The sequence below is a fragment of the Sminthopsis crassicaudata genome, chromosome 2, assembly GCF_048593235.1.
Source record: "Sminthopsis crassicaudata isolate SCR6 chromosome 2, ASM4859323v1, whole genome shotgun sequence".
Classification (NCBI taxonomy): Eukaryota; Metazoa; Chordata; class Mammalia; order Dasyuromorphia; family Dasyuridae; genus Sminthopsis; species Sminthopsis crassicaudata.
The window spans coordinates 26,296,582-26,313,214 of NC_133618.1; the positions used below are offsets into that span (position 1 = coordinate 26,296,582).

A 16,633-nucleotide genomic window follows, 5' to 3' on the forward strand; every position below is an offset into this window, starting at 1 on the left:
GGATCAGCGCGGCGGGCGCTCTGGGAGTGAAGACCCGAGTCTCTGGGCCCGGCAGCAGCCCCTCCCTGCCGGAGCCCCTCCCTGCCGGATCTCTCAGCCGGCAGAGAGGGAGAGGAGGAGCCGAGGGGAGGTGCCGGCGGGGGAGGGGAGGAGGGGGGGGCGGGGATCTTCTCTCGCTTGATGCTAGCAGCAGCCGCCGCGGCTGCCGCCGGCGGCATGGGCGATGGAGGAGCGGAGCAGGGACGCGGCCGCGTCGGGGTGGCGGCAGCCGAGCGAATGCGGGATCTGGGGAGCCGGGCGGAGCTGGGGGGCGCGGGGAGCGCGGGAGATTGGGCCCGTGGCGGGGATGAAGGAGGAGGAGGAGGAAGAGGAGGAGGAGGAAGCAGCCACGGGCTCAAAGACGTAGCGGGAACCTCGGCCACCAACCCTCCAGCAGATTCTAAGGCAACCTGCCCTGAGAGCGAGCGCCAGGCGGGAGCCCACGAAGCGGATTATTGCCGCCGGATCCTTGTCCGAGGTAAGGGAGAGGCGGGCTGCCCCGAGCCTGCAGTTCTCTCCTCACCCCCCGAGGTCCCCTCTCTCATCTGGCGCTCAATAACCCGAAACTTGGGAGCCCCCTGCGCCCTCCGCCTTCCTCCCACCCCCATATTCCCCGGCCTTCCCTCACCGCCCGCTAAGCTGCTGTAACTCTTTTCAAACCTGCCACCTTGTCTCCTCATCTCGCATCACTCCCAGTCTAGAGAGCCACCCCCGGCCCAAGCGGCTACCCTCTGACCCGGAGGCATTCTCTGGGTGCCACTCAGATCACCCTCTCCCCTTCGCGTCTGCTCCCTGACCCCAGACCAGGCTCCGCCGCCTCTGCTCGCTGCGGCTCCCGCCCGCCCCGTCCCTTGGGGCTATCCGCTCTTCCTTTGGCTATCCCCAACGCCCAAACTCTCCCCGCTCTTTCTGGAGCTCTATCATCCCGTCTTAGGGGTGCTTCCTCTAACCCTCTAAAGCTCTCCCCGCTCAGCCTGTAAGCCTCTCTAAACCTGGCCGGGGCTCTCCTCAGAACCCATCCCCACAGCTCTGCTGACCTGCTCCAAGCCCGCTAATGTGTCCCACAATCCCTCCCCTGAGCTGGATCCAGGGGCAGAGAGGGGAGACGAGCGAGGGCTCCCCGATCCCGGCCAGCTTGTGTCCTCCGTCCTCCCTGGAGAGTCGGGGTCCCAGAGCTAGGGGGTGAGAACGTTTAGGGGTGTTGACTGTTTGCTCACGCTGTCAAAGCCCATCTCCTCCCCTGACCCTCCTGAGCTCTCTGCATAGGAAGCTGGGGGTCCCAGGCTGGGTTATTGTCACAGAGGAATATCTCCCTTCTCTCTCTCTCTCTCTCTCTCTCTCTCTCTCTCTCTCTCTCTCTCTCTCTCTCTCTCTCTCTCTCTCTCTCTCTCTCTCTCTCTCTCTCTCTCTCTCTCTCTCTCTCTCTCTCTCTCTCACATACACACACACACACACACACACACACACACAGAGTGCGCACTCACGCACACGCACACGCACCCCGCTGGGCTGTCGCGGAGGAAGAGCGTCACGCAAGCATCACTGGAGGGATTGGGGGCGGTGGGGAGGGAGGAGGGGGCTGCAGCTGCTTAGATTGCAAAAGGGAGAAAATGTGCACTAGCACCCCCCCCCCCATCCCGGCCTCGCCGCCGCCCTCCACCCACAGGCTCGCCCACTCCAGGCTACTGTGGCTTCACTCTCGGGCTTCCAGAGCTCAGGCCCAGTCAGTTTCAAGCCTTTAGGGGTTTTGATTGTGGCTTCAGATACCAAACTGAGCAAAAATAAAACACCCCCTCCCCAATCACCCTCATTCTTCTCTTTCCAAATGTTCCTTCCTAGTTCACCCTCTTCGGCTTCTCCTTTCTCCTTTGGATTCTTCTGCCCGGCCTCTTCTCTTTCTCGATCCCCTCCCTCCTCCTCTTCCTCTCTCATCTCCTCGCGTCTCTGTTACTTTTTCTCCCCGCTCCCTTCCTCCCTCACTTTTCTCGGTTTCTGTCCTTTTTCATCCTTCCCTTTTTCTCGTTCCCCGCCCATCCCTCTTACAGGGGTTTCCACAGAGAAGAAGTCCAAGCAATGACCCCAATCCTCCCCCCCCCCAGCCCTTTTAGACAAATCCCAGCAGCTCAGCTCCTCCGAGCACAGCCATGGGGGGTGCGCGGGTGCCCCTCCCAGCCGGGGGAGTTAGCTTAAGCGCGGAGGGTAGGGAAAGTTAAGAGCAGAGCAGAAACAAGTGAAGGACCTTCTCTCACCCCTTTGAACATCCCATGAAATCTCATCGGCCAGATCCTTCTTTATTCAACTAAAAAAAAAAAAAAAAGAAAAAAGAAAGAAAAAAGAAAAGAAAGAAAGAAAAGAAAAAATTCCCAACCAACCTCAGCCGAATGAAATTTCGGTTCTCACGGATCCTCTCGGATCGGCGCCATCTGTGCCAGACTGGACGATCTGTTTTTGTCTTCTCTCTTTTCTGCTTATTTTCCCCCCTCTCTGCTCAGTTCCATTTTTCTTTCCACCACCCCCCACTTTCTCTTCTCTGGTGTTTCTTTACTTTTGTTCTTCTCTTTAATTTCCCCCTTTCGTTCTTATTTCGTCTTTCTCTTCCCCCTCCTTCCCTCCGTCGCATCCACATTTCTATTCTTAATCCATCCCCTCCCTGATGAAGGTTTAGCTCCTGCTCTTGAAAGTCTGGATTTTCTTAGAAGGCTCCTCCGGGCCACTTCTGTCCCTCAGTCTCTGCCCGTTTTCTTTCTTGCTTCTCCTTTCCCCCACTTCACCCTAACCCCTTAAGGTCCATCTGTGCCTAGGCTGGGCAGAAAGGTTAAGGGGACGGATGAGGAATTGGGGATGTTTGGGCCAAATCGTGGGAAGGGGGAAGCCCTGGGGAGAACATCGTGCCGGCCTGCTCTCCGATGTTTGTCTCAAACGGGACACGGACTGGTTGAATCAAATCCTCGGCCTTATGTGTATTTGCACAAACAGGTCCGGAGATCCGGAGAAGGGGGTCTGGGGAAGAGATGAGATAGATGTGGACATGTATCTCCGAAATTTCCTGTGCAGACTAAATTTAGATCGAATGACTGGATTTACTCACAAGTGCAAAAGAGTTACCGTACATTATATTTTAAACCTAATCACCTAGGGATGGTTTACATTTATATTTATTTTTAAATCATGAAACCGAGGCTATTCATGGGATTTTTCTAAAATTTCGATTCGTATTTAGTATCAACTCATCCCATTTCGGAAAATGCGGGAAGAGCTTCAGTGATCAATTCTCCGGCACCAAACAAAGCCACAATCTCCTCAGTCTGCTGCAGCCACTTGCCTTTGATTTGGGAGCCAGGGAGATTAGAGTGGAGATAAAGATGGAGAGAGTCTGATAGAGAGAGAGAGCCTTGAGAGAGGGAGAAATTGATTTTTTTTTTAAAGGAGCTCGCTTTTTAGGGTTTAAAAAGATGATCAGACAACTAAAATGGATGGGTAGATGGAGGTGTGAGATATAAGCAGATTTGTGGATGGAGATTAAAGTGTTGAAATACCTAAATGGATGAATAAATATAAAAGGCCCTATCCAGGACGAATTTGAGGGTTCAGATCCCAAGAGTTGCCTGGGATAGCTTGATTATTTTAAGTTGCACAAGTGATGCAGTGGATAAGAAACCATGTCTGGAATCGAGAAAGTCCAAATCCAGCTGCAAATTTACCGGAGCAGAGTGACTGGGCAAAGTCAAGATACGGTGTGATATGTAGACTATAAGATAAATAAGTTAGAGATCAGAAGACAGCAGCCTTTCTCTGTTGCTATCCTCCCAGAAACAAAATTTCGGTGGAGAAAGACAAGAAGCTGTTGTTTGCTGAGGTCAAAGGGCTCTGCTGAGGTGGATGGCAAAGGTTCCCCCCCAGCCTAGAACTGCAGACTACTAGCATTGAAACCCGGGAAAAGAGAGTGAGGTTCTAGCTTAGGTTAGGTTCTAGGAGAAACTGACATATCAGACCTTAAAAGGACCCAGCATTCAGTACCCAAGCTGCCTCTTTAAAGAACTGCTTTCCACTGGCTTCCCTGTGACAATCCACAGGCCTTCATAGCTCCGAAGGCAAACCAAAAGACATACTGCCTTTGGGTGGTCACAAGGAGGTAAACATGAACTAGTGTGGGTGCAGCCAGAAGGTTGAAGGGACGATATGAAAGAGAGGAGCTGGCTTTTTAGGGTTCAGATCTTTGCCCAGAAATGCGGACAGCAACTCAGATGGTCAGAATTCCAGTGAGCTGTGTGCAGGCCCTGCTAAACCTAGAGCGTGCATACAGATATGTCTAAACAAGGATCTTATTTTGGAAATGCACATTTTGGTGTGTTTCTGCACAATATTTACAAGTAAACAAATAAGTACATCTAAAAATCTAAAAATGACATATACATATACACTGTATACATTATATATATGTATATATATATATATATACATCTATATATATATAGTCTATATATGGACAAAAGTTCTGTCTAGATAAGTGCTATGTGTATGATATTTTTGCTTGTTTTATTTCATTAATATGAGAATCTCCTAGTGAGAATGTTCTTATCGATTACAAATCGGCATCTGCTCTATGATGTATTATCTTAGAGTTGGTGGGATAACTTAATTATTTTAAACTGTGAAGATGTAATTAATGGATAAGAAACCATGTCTGGAATCAAGAAAGTCCAAATCTGGCCAGTGTGAGTCTGGCTAAATCACTTAGCCCATTTTCTGATCTGAAAAAATAGGGATGATAATAGCACCAACGTCCCAGGATTGTTGTAAGGATCGAATGAGACATATATTTGCAAAGCTTTAGCCCAGTACCTGGCTGGCTTCTGATATAGAAATGTTAGCTTTTGTTATTATTATAAAATGATTTGCAATGTATATTAATACAATTGCCTGGCTTGTTATTATTATAAAAGGATTTGTAATGTATATTAATACAATTGCCTGGCTTGTTATTATTATAAAAGGATTTGCAATGCATAGTAATACAATTGCCTGGATTATTATTATAAAACGATTTGCAATGTATAGTAATACAATTGCCTGGCTTGTTATACTTATAAAATTATTTTAATGTATATTGGTACAATTGCCTGGTTAAGTGACTGGTCCAGGGTCACATAACCAGTATTTTTCAAAGGCAAATTTAGACTGTGCCTATTTATCAAAGGCAAATTTAGACTGTGCCGCTGGTTTTCTGTCCGTTATAAAATGATGTCCATGTAATGCAATGGGATATATAGTCATCAAGATAGCCAAACACATCATCTATTCAGTAACTGAATCTGTGATAGCTCAGCATCTTCTCTGCACCGTAAAAAGTTTTAGCGAGACTATGAGGGTTAAATTATTTATCCAGCAACACACAGAAAACCTCAGCTTCTGAGGCCCTCGCTCTCTCTGTGTGCCATATTGCCATCATGTCTCTAAAGAGAATATATTTATGTGTTATGTAATTTATATTATATAAAGACAAAAAATAGGGGACATTTAGATAGTGCTTTAAATTTTATAAAGTGCTTACATCCATGGACTTCCAATGGCCTCAAGGAGAAGAGGGGTGTCTTGAGACAGATGTGACATCAAAGGATGTTTGTTGAGGGATGTTCTATCAATCTAGAAGCCTTCATCTGAGTAGGAGTCTATGGGCTGTGTGTCTGTTATCGGGGCATCGAGTTAGCTAAACTCAAAAATAGACAGAACAAGGTGTATTATCTAGGAGTAACACCTGGATGCATGAAAAGATGATCCACATGGATTTAATCAGATAACTTTGAAAAATGATGTTGAATAAACAGACTTTTGTCAAGATACTTAGAAGGATCTCTGATTGCATCCATGACTCTCCAAAGGAAGAGATGGGTTATGATCCTTATACTCTTTCACTTTTATTATTCTTACTATTGCTGAGGAGGCAATTGGGGTTAAATGACTTGACCAGGGTCACACAGCTAGGAAGTGTTAAGTGTCTGAGACCAGATATGAACTCAGGTCTTCCTGACTTCAGGGCTGGTACTCTAACCACTGCACCACCTAGTTGCCCCAATTTCTTCACTTTAAAAAAATTATTAAATGCCTACTCTGTGGAAAGTGATCTCATTCTATTCAGATCCCTCTTCTAGAAATCTTCTGCAGAGAATATAGTTATGATTTCCTCAAGTTGAGGAGTTCTTCATGGGAGAGCTCCTATCAATCCAGAAGGCAAATAATGGATGGATAACAGGCCAATAAATCTAGAACTGGAATCAAGCAACCAAAACCATACATTAAGCTCCCACTGTATGCCAAGCAGTATGCTAAGTAATGGAACTACAAATACCCAGAAAGGAGGAGGGGGATGAATACATCTCATCTCAGAAAGCTTATATTCTTGGGGAGAGAGGAAATGCAATATGATCCTACAAATAAGTACAAACCATAAACAAAGTAAATACAAGGTAATTAATTAGAGGGGAAAGCACCAGTAATGGGGGGGGAGAAGAGTGAGAGGGGGAGGATGAAGTGATCAGGAAGACTTCCTGAAGGAAGTGATATGGAAGTGGCTTTTGAAGAAAACAAGTGGTTCTAAGAGGCAGAACTGAAGATTGAGTGCTTTTTAGGTACGAGGTGTATGTGTAAGAGAGATGGAGACAGAGCAGGGAGACACAGAAACAGAGAGACAAAAATGGAGAGAGAAAGCTGGAAAATGGGTTATCCTATAGGAGAAACACTAATCCTCAGTTTAAGTATTTAATTGGAAGTGATGTGTATTAAACCAGCCAGAACATAAAGGACTCTAAATCCTGAAAGAGTTTGTACTTTAACCTAGAAGTGATGAAGAAACATTGGAGTTTTTTGTTTTTTTTTTGTTTTTTTTTTTGTCCTTTAAATTGATTTCCTTTTTTTGTTTGTTTGTTTGTTTACATCACCTTCATTTCCATATCTATATCTACCACGCCTTTCCATAGTCATCAAAGGAACCTTCCCATTGGAGTTTATTGAGCTGGGGAATGCCAGGATCAGATCAATGCATTAGGAAATCATTTGGGCAGCTGTGTGGAAGATGGGTCAGAGTGGGGAGAGACTGAAAGCAGAGATTGATTAGGAGGCTACTGCAGTAATCCACACAAGAGATTCTTTAGGCCTGAGAGTACTGAGCAGAGATAGGGTAGATAAGGGATGGAAGGAAGAATTATTTGAATTGTAGAATCAATAAGACATGACAAGTGGTTAGATGAGTGGGAAGAGGAAGAAGGAAAGGCAGAGCTTGGCTTGTTAGGTTGAGAGTCTGGAAAGGTGATTGGAAAAATGGCAGTGCCCTAGACAGAAATGGAGAAATTAAGAAGAATATGGTGGGGTAGTCACAGCAATTAAATATCACAAGGCTTGGATTGAGAGGGGAGTGTGTGTGTGTGTGTGTGTGTGTGTGTGTGTGTGTGTGTGTGAGAGAGAGAGAGAGAGAGAGAGAGAGAGAGAGAGAGAGAGAGAGAGAGAGACAGAGAGACAGAGAGACAGAGAGAGAGAGAGAGAGAGAGAGAGAGAGAGAGAGAGAGAGAGAGAGAGACAGACAGACAGACAGACAGACAGACAGACAGAGAGAGAGAGACAGACAGACAGACAGACAGACAGAGACAGAGAGAGACAGAGACAGAGACAGAGAGATAAAAACAAAGAGAGGGATCCTACTTTGGCAGTCTGGTGATATCTGGTGATAAATGCATAAAATAAAGTATATAGTATTACAATGGAAATGAATTTATTGAAATGAAAATGTAACTTTCCCCCAATCAAGTTCACAGATCCCCTGAAATCTAATCACAGGCTCTAGGTTAAAAATCCTATATGATGCCTCCTTTTCTCAGATTGCTTTCCTTCAATTCTTTATATATGGTCATACTTGTTTACAGGTTGTCTCCTTCATTAGAATGTATTATGATCTTTAAAACCAGAGATGGCTTTTGTCTTTTTTTCTATCTCCAGCATTTTGCTGGATATTTGATCCTTTATACTGGCGATATACCATATAAGACCATAGTCTTACCTTAACAAGAACCTTATCCTTGTAATTTTTAAAATTTTGTTATTCTGTAATTGTCAAACACTAATATCACTTATCTATCTTTGCCCCAAATACCCTCAATGTAAAAAAAAAATCATTGTCAAATAAGCATGTTCAAGTAAAACAAATTTACATAATGATAAATATGTATGTGTATGAGGGTGGAGGAAAGAGAAAGATTTCTCCAGTCTATTTCTTACCTCATGGCCAGCATCTCTGTATCTAGGTGGATAGTTTGCCTCAGCATCAACCCTTTAGTCACTGAACTGATTGCAAACTCTAGGGTTCAGTAGCTTTCAAAGTTGTTCTTCACAATAGTGTAGTTCTACAGTTTCTGTTTACTTCACCTTGAATCCATTCACACATATCCACCTTTTCATAAATCTTCACGCTTCTCTTCAATTACTCTTTTTCTTCATTTTTGGTGGCACAATAATATTCCATTATATACATCCTCATGTATAAGTCATTCTGAAATTGATGGGCATCGCCTTGGTTTTCAGTTTAGGGTTACAGTGAAAAGTGCTTGTTATAAACACGTTTGTGCATGGGAATACTTCCCCTTTCTCTCTTTGGGGCCAATGCCTAGCAGTGATATTGATGGGTCAGAAGGTCTGAACAGCTTAGTGAGTTCATAGGTAGAGTTCTAAACCGTTGCCTAGAAAGCCTGGACCACTGCTCCATTCACAAGATATTACTGTGCCTGCCCTCTCAGAGTCTCTCCAATATATTGCTCCCTTTTATTGTCGTCGTTGATAATCTGATGAGTGGTGCATGGAACTTCAAAGTTGTTTTAATTTGCATTTTCCTTATTAGTGGCGATTGGTTGCTATGATTATATGATAGAAATCTGGGTGTAGTTTGGACGGAAATCCACTGCATCTTCTGCCAAAAATCGATTCCTCCGAGTGGAGACAGACAGATCCATTATGGCTGACTATATTCTTAGTTCTTAACCTGGAACGATGAGGAAGTGGGACTTCTGTAGAGTTGGCCAGTTTTGCACTGGGGTCAGCAGAACAAAAGGCAGTGTTGGGGGTGAAAGGAAGTGAGGTTCTACTTGCACTTTTCAGTGTTGTGTCTTTCCTGCTTTGTACCCTAATATTGAAGTTGTGAAGGTGATTCATCATTGTTTTGTTTTGTTTTCTTTTCTTTTTTTTTTTTTTTTTTTTTTAAACAATGCAAGAAGTCTGAGAGGAGCCTGAAAATAAGTCCTTAGATCTTCCAAAGGCTTGAACACTCCCTCAAATGGCCAGTTTTCAATAGGTAAAGCCTCGGGCTTGGTTTAGCTTAGGAACCATTCTGCATGTTCCTTTGGATTCTTAAAAGTCTTTGTAGGATTCCAAAGAAATGGAGTCTAGTTGAGGTATAACAGCTCTTGGTGCTATTCCCCTGAGCATCTCCTCCTCTAAAATTACATTAGAGTCCCTTAAGTCCCCCTCCAGCTCACCCTTGAAACATCAGGCCCACCTCAGGGAAAGACCCATCCCCCCCCCCCCCGCAAGTCTCAAGACCCTCTGGGGGCTATCAGGCTTGCTAGAGAGAAGGAGCTTTGTGGTCATCCGTATTCCTCTCTAATCCCTGCCTAGAGGGTGGGCAAATAGGTCTGAGTTCATTTATTTTCTCAAGAAACTAGTGTTTCTAGAATATTTCCCCTCTCCCTTCTATCACTTCCTAACATACACACACAGCAGCCCCTGAAACCCAGGCTGACTATTGTGGAGAAGAGGCAGGATGGAGCTAGGGACCAAGGACGAGATCCGAGACTGCGACGATCATTCTTGGTCTCCTTCCAGCAGCAAATGGGGCAAATGGGCTGCATGAACTGCAAGCTCATATCAAAAAGCGGACACCATTTTGCTACATATCTCCCCTCCCCCGACAAAATGGTGGTGCACACGCAGATCACCCGCCTCTCGCCCATATACACGCAGTACTTAGTTACACGGACTCTCGCCTACGAGACACAAATCTCACGGATCCCTATCGGACACGCACATCACACCCCCTTTCCAGGGAAAGGATGGAGGAGGAAGATTTGTTTATTGTTGATTGACCCTAAACAAAAGACCCTAAGTCTTTTGTTGTCGGCCTTCCCCCAAGCTCCTGGAGACTGGATTTTTTTTTTTTTTTCCTTTAATTTACCGGAAAGGTTCAGAGGTGGGAAGGGAACCTTCAGAGAAAGTCCTGCCGCTGAGTAAAGAGTGAGGACTTTGAGAGGGAGCCTATTGACGAGCAATAATGATCAGTCTCTTTTCTGTGGCCGAAAAAGACAGCTCTTCCAGCCCCCAGATCTGCCTCCATTCCTTCAGCCCCTCGGGGTGGCATAGCATCTCCAAAAGCTGTTATAATGGCCACTCTTCCCCGAGCTCAGTCCCCTGGCTCTGACACTTGGAGATAATAGGGAGGGATTGAGCCTTAGATTCCCTTCACTGGTCTCGGAGAAGGGAAATTAGGGTCGTTTGTTCGTTTTTAGGATGGTGATCATGATCCTGAGAACTATAATCATCATCCCAGAAGCCTTCCCGGAGGTAACTGGGAGAGAAGAAAGCCTCCAAGCCATTCAGGGCTAAGCTTTTGGTTACGGGAGCCCCCAGGGTCCTCCGGGCCGGGGAGCAAGCAAGCAGAACCGCGATTTCGGTAGAGATAGGGGCCGCATCATGTCCCACAATCCCTCAGGAGATCTTCGCCTTCCCAAGCACCCTCGGCGGAGTCTCACAGCCGCAATGGAACGCATCCTCCCACGCAGGCGAACGGGACAGACACGGATGCAGACAGCCTGCCCAGAATAGAGTTCTCTGCATAAACACAGACGCGAATAGACCCCGGCAGAGCCCCATGTGGACATGCGTGCGGGCCTCAACGTGCGGCATCCACAGTCACACACCCGGGCTCCAAATGCGCGGACGGCCCGCGAACGGCCTCTCACGACCTGGACACGAGTACACAAAAGCGGGCAGACCCAGGGCCTCCTTCCACACACAAAACACACGTGAAACGCTTCCACGTCCCTCGTCCGGGCTTCTGTCCCACAGGAAGGGGTCCCTCCATTGCAGGCCCGATTTTTGGCTTGTGTTTTCTCTCTTGGTTATTTGGGAGGGGGGAGGGGAGAGGAGGGAGGGCGGAGTGTTTATTGGCCTTGGCTCGGATCTGAGGCAGCTGCCGGGCAGCCTGCGGATAACGGGTCATACTTGTTGACGTCAAAGCGTCTCTAAGAACCCGTGCCTCCGACTACCGACCTTCAGCTCCGTGTCTCTTTTGGTCTCGTTCTTTGTTTCCTGCTTTCTCTCTGTGGCTGTGAATGCGCGTGGGGCGGGGTGGGGGTGGGGGTGGGTGAGGGGGCTGGATGTGGGTGCGTCCTGATTTTGTTTTAACAGAATCCTCCTCCTGTCCTCGCCCTCCCCTCCCCCCTTTCCAGCCTCTAAAGCAGGCCTGAAGACCCTGCCCGGCTCCTGAGACTCGGGCTGCTTTCCTCGTCCCTCTCTCGGTAGGCGCATCCTCCCGCAGCCCGGCCAAAGGGGGGCCCAGTTCTCTGTCTGGGCCACTCCGACGGCTGCTGGGCTGTCTCCTCTCCCGCAGCCTCTCGATTTCCCGACAGATACACAAACACACGCAAACACACTCGGCTCACGCGTCGCCCAAGCACCCGCTTGCAGGAGGCATATCAAGCTCGCGCTTACACTTGCCGAGCTCCCCCAAAAGCGCCCGCACGCAGACTGCACTAATCTCCGCATCTCCAAAGCACCCGCCACGTACACCCGGACCGCACACGCCGTCCACACGCACGATTCCCAGGGCCACGCACACAAACGTTTGCAAGCATCCACGCCCGCGTAGACCCCATCCCGCTCCCGGGGGCACACACGGGGCCTGTATCACCCGCGCCTCGTGGCTGTGTACGGTAGCGGACAACCAGCCCCCGCGTTTGTCTGTGGCACAGCCCAGGGGGACGTGCGGCCGCAGCTCGTGGCCCGCTCGGCCCGGCCAGGCTTCCCCGGGCTGTAGGCCCCGGCTAGGCCCGCGCTCGCTCCGCCTCCTCCCGCTCCCTGGAGCTGCCGAGGCTGGCGGGGAGGGGCGGCGCGAGCGGGGCGGATAATGCCAGGCTCACGCGCGGAATAATGACACGCTGTCTCCGGAGCGGGAAACATGTTTACTGAGCCTTTTGACAGGTATGGAAACGGCGGCGCCCGCTGCGGCGGCGGGAGGGGGAGTCGAACTGGCACAGCCGGCTAGCGTGCCAGGCCAAAGGAGCTGGGCCCGGGAGCCACCCGCACATTGGCCCAGGCTCGGGGGGCAGTGCTGGACTCCCCCGCCCTGCTGGTGGGCTCCCCCCCTTCATGGTGGGCTCCCCCGCCGTCCTGATGGGCTCCCCCGCCGTCCTGGTGAGCTCCCGTCCTGGTGGGCTCCCCCGCCGTGGTGGTGGGCTCCCGTCCTGGTGGGCTCCCCTGCCGTGGTGGTGGGCTCCCGTCCTGGTGGGCTCCCCCGCCGTGCTGGTGGGCTCCCCCGCCGTGGTGGTGAGCTCCCGTCCTGGTGGGCTCCCCCGCCGTCCTGGTGAGCTCCCGTCCTGGTGGGCTCCCCCGCCGTGGTGGTGGGCTCCCGTCCTGGTGGGCTCCCCCGCCGTGCTGGTGGGCTCCCCCACCGGCTGGTGAGCTCGGGAGCCTTCTGTAACGACCAGCCGCTCCAGCTGCCCGCAGTGCCCACCCACACGCGGCCTAGGCGCCGATCTCGCTAGGCGGGTGCCCACACTTCGCGGGGCCGTCATTGCCCACCTCCTCCTTTCCCAGCCAAGTCTCTAGAAGCCACTGACTCCGAGAGACCCCTCCGAGGTGTTCGGCTCCTCGAGTACCCAGGACCCGCGGACCTTCCCGGAGTGGAAAGTGGAAAATCGGAATGCTGATTACACCCAAACTGGCAATCTGCAACGACCCTTTATCACTAAATAGCGGCCCTTGTCGCCTTCAGAGACTCAGCCGCCTCACCTTAAAGTGGCGACCACAAAGGGGTCGGAAAGACTGTCAGAAATCTCCCAGGCCTCTCTATGGAGGGACAGCATCCCGAGCCCTATTCTCATCTCCTTGGACCCTCCTTGGAGCCGGCAAGCTCTTACTGCTCTTCCCAGTCCTTCAAACAATCTTGGAGAGAGAGAATCCCACCCTCATCCAAGCCCTAGAGACTTTCCTTTATTTTGTGCTAAATATTCCAGGGGGTCGTTGCGCCCATTCCAAGTCCTGTTGGGCCCCCAGTCTTTCTCTCTGGCTCCCACATATGCTTCGTGATCCTTTTCTCATAGAGGCCAGAGTGTCTCTGTAGGCCTTTGAGTTCCCCCAAAATGCGCTTCTTCAAGGACTCTGGTGGGCTCCTGTGCTTCAGGAGCATGGGGCAGCAAGGAGAAATCTTTCTGTGAAAGCTGGTGGGCAGCCATTGCCAAATACTCTGGTGCCTCCAAAGAGCTAGGGATCCAGGCCTACTGGGAATGGTGCATTTACAATCCAGAAATAATAACGGTTCAGAACATAGTAGAATATTGTCAAGTATACCTGTGTTACACAGTCTAAATAATTCTATATAGTCTATCTATATACATACTTTTGCATATGTGACTTGTACATGTATGTATTTATTGTCGCATGTAGGGCAAATAAATTATTTTACCAAATGCACGCCCCATGTGACACGGGCCAGATAGCTTCATTGCCCTGGCCCTCAGTTTCTTCATCTGGACTAGAAGACCCTTCCAGCCCTAGATCTATGGTGAAGCTAAAGACAGGTAAATTTCCTGCGCCCCGATGGAGGCCATATCACCAAGACCAGGATTTGAACCTGTCTCTCTTACTGAGTAGTGTCAAAATGGAAAGAGCATAGACCAGGAATCCAGAAGACACGAATTGGAATCCGGTCTCATATACTCACTAGCTGTGTGACCCTGGACAAGTCACTTCATTCTGATTGCCTCAGTTTCCTCATCTCTAAAATGAACTGAAGAAGAAAATGGCAAACCAGTCCAGTATCTTTGCCAAGAAAACCTCAAAAGGAGTCTGGAAGAGAGAGATGCAACTGAACGATAATAACTTACTGATTCTGAGGCCCGATCTCTTTCTGCTGAGCCACAATTTCTCCTTCCCCCCAGTCTTCTTTCTTCCTCTGTTTTATTGTGCTTTGATGGAGGTAAGCTTGGATTGTGGATTGACTGTGCCGGGCAGCCCAGTCTCTGCCAGGAAAGCTGAACGGGCTTAGCACAGAGGGCATCATGGGTTGTGCATCTGTTGTCTCAAGGCCATCCAACTGAAGGTGGAGAGGCTGTTCTCAGGATGAGGGCAGGCTGATGGATTTGGGGGAGGGGTGGGGATAAGGGCAGGGTCATTGCCACTCTGGAAGGCAAAAGTAGACTAGACTGCTGTATAAACTGTGCCAGGGAGGACCCATGAGGACAAAAGCTGGGATCCTTTCTGAAGATTTGAAAATATGTAATAATTGATGAGTCAATTAACAATCCATTAATAAGCATTGATTAAGCCCTTGCTTATAACTAGAACTGTGTGGGCTCTGGAATATATAAAGATGGTCCCTCCTCCCAAGGAGTTTATATTTAACTGAAGCTCTTATCCAAATGGATGCTTGATCCCATTGATTTGGGTAATCCCCTTAATGAGACAGAAAGCAGCCGGTTCTTGCTCTCATCTTGACTGTTGTCTGTGGCCTCCCATAATGTCTCCACCTTGGAGGAGGATCCATGGTGAAGTGCAGTGACTTATGGACCTAGATCTTGCTCACTTCTACCACCTCTAGAGTGAAATATATGTGTTTATATGTATGGATGTGATGTGTAATTATCTTATCATTAATTATATTGTATATATACCTCCAGATATGGGTACAGTGCCTTAAATACAGCAGGCTTCCCCCTCTCTTTTTTACAATGGGAGCTGCTCAGAGTCTGAATCTGTGATCTCACACATGGAGGATCTCTTATTGCAGAAACTCCCTCCACAGATGCAGGCTGGCCACTATCCTTATTCTGGGGATTCATAGAGTTGCCTGCAGACCCTGAGAGCCTCAGAGACTCTCCCAGACTTTTAGTTAGAGTTAGTTCATGTCAGAGGCAGGATTGGAAGCTGAAGCTGAAACTCGGCCTCCTAACTGCTCTTTTCCATTATGTTCCATTTCCTTTCATTGTTAATTATCATCATCATCATTATTTTAACTTCTATCAATTTGTTACCAAAAAAAATGGAAAATCCACTGAATTTCCATTTATCAGAGAAAAAAAGATGTAACCAAAGGGTATCCACACCCTAGAAAAAAGCAAGCAAAAGTCATTTTATCTGGCAGCGAAATGCAAACAGGGGTTGGGGTTCTGAAGAGGCCCTAAACTCCAAAGTCAGAATTCTTCATTCTTGACTTGCTATAAAACAGACACATTTGAATATGGGTAGCAATCTGGATAGAAGTCCAGAAAGAAACAGTATTTGAGCGGCAAACCAAAAAAAAAAAAAAAAAACAACAAAAAAAAAAAAAAAAACAAACCAGATTTGGAATTTTAAGCATTGTCTCTCATTCAAGGATGAGAAAGAGGCAGACAGGGGACAACTAGAGACAGAGAAACACAGAAACAGAGACACAATTAGAGGTATAGAGACAGTTGGCTCAGAGACCTCGTGAGTCATCGATCCAAAGAAATCCTATGAACCCCTTATAGTTACAAAAAAAAAAAAAAAATCAAATCAATTATAAAGTTACCTTTTTCTTATTTGTGGGTTGATCCTGCAGCCAAGGGATTAAGTTATACAAGAGAGTGGGACGCTAATGGCTATTCCGATGGGAAGTAAAAAATCGGTAAATGTTTTGTAAAAACTGCTTTAATTGAAAGCCACTTCACCCAAGGACGCATGTGATATAAGAGAAGAGTGCGACCCCCAGTTTTCTGGGAGAAATCTTTGAATGTATTATATCTTCTTCTTATATCTTCTCAACAATCTTATATCTTCTCAATAAATATCCCTTTATAAAAGAAAAAAGTTAACTATATATGTGTATTATAGAAAGACAGGCGAAAGAGACAGACACACAGCCCCTCCCCCTGGAACCACTTCTCCACCAGGACTCAGAGCCCTGAGCTTTAGGATTGGGTCTCCTCCCTCCTCTGCTCCCTCAATAAAGAGTTCCTTGCCCCCAAACCAAGTGGGAAACAGACTGAGAGACCAGGATGGGGGGGGGGGAGGAGAGAGAGAGAGAGAGAGAGAGAGAGAGAGAGAGAGAGAGAGAGAGAGAGAGAGAGAGAGAGAGAGAGAGAGAGAGAGAGAGAGAGAGAGAGAGAGAGGTAGACACGGACTCCCAATGAAGCCCCCCTGGTTTTTATGACCGTAGTGAAAGGCGCAAAGCCCAACAGCCTGGCAGCCTGTGCCACGAGGACCAGCCTGGGCTCCGGAAGTCCTGGGTTCGGGCGCGCTTCTGACCCGCTGGACAAGCCACTTTTAACTCTCGGTTTCTCCAGGCAAGCAGAACTCTGCATTGCGAACGAGGCGCTCCTGG

The 16,633-nt window shown here is 48.2% G+C and overlaps 1 protein-coding gene across 1 annotated transcript in view; it reads left to right on the forward strand.

The window, feature by feature from the left end:
* The first annotated feature begins 216 nt into the window (after nucleotides 1-216).
* Nucleotides 217-16,633, forward strand: part of VAX2 (ventral anterior homeobox 2) — a 29,505-nt gene continuing 13,088 nt past the window's right edge. The window contains exon 1 of the mRNA XM_074284985.1: nucleotides 217-517. Coding sequence (XP_074141086.1) covers nucleotides 217-517 — 301 coding nt within the window. The remainder of the gene's footprint in view (nucleotides 518-16,633) is intronic.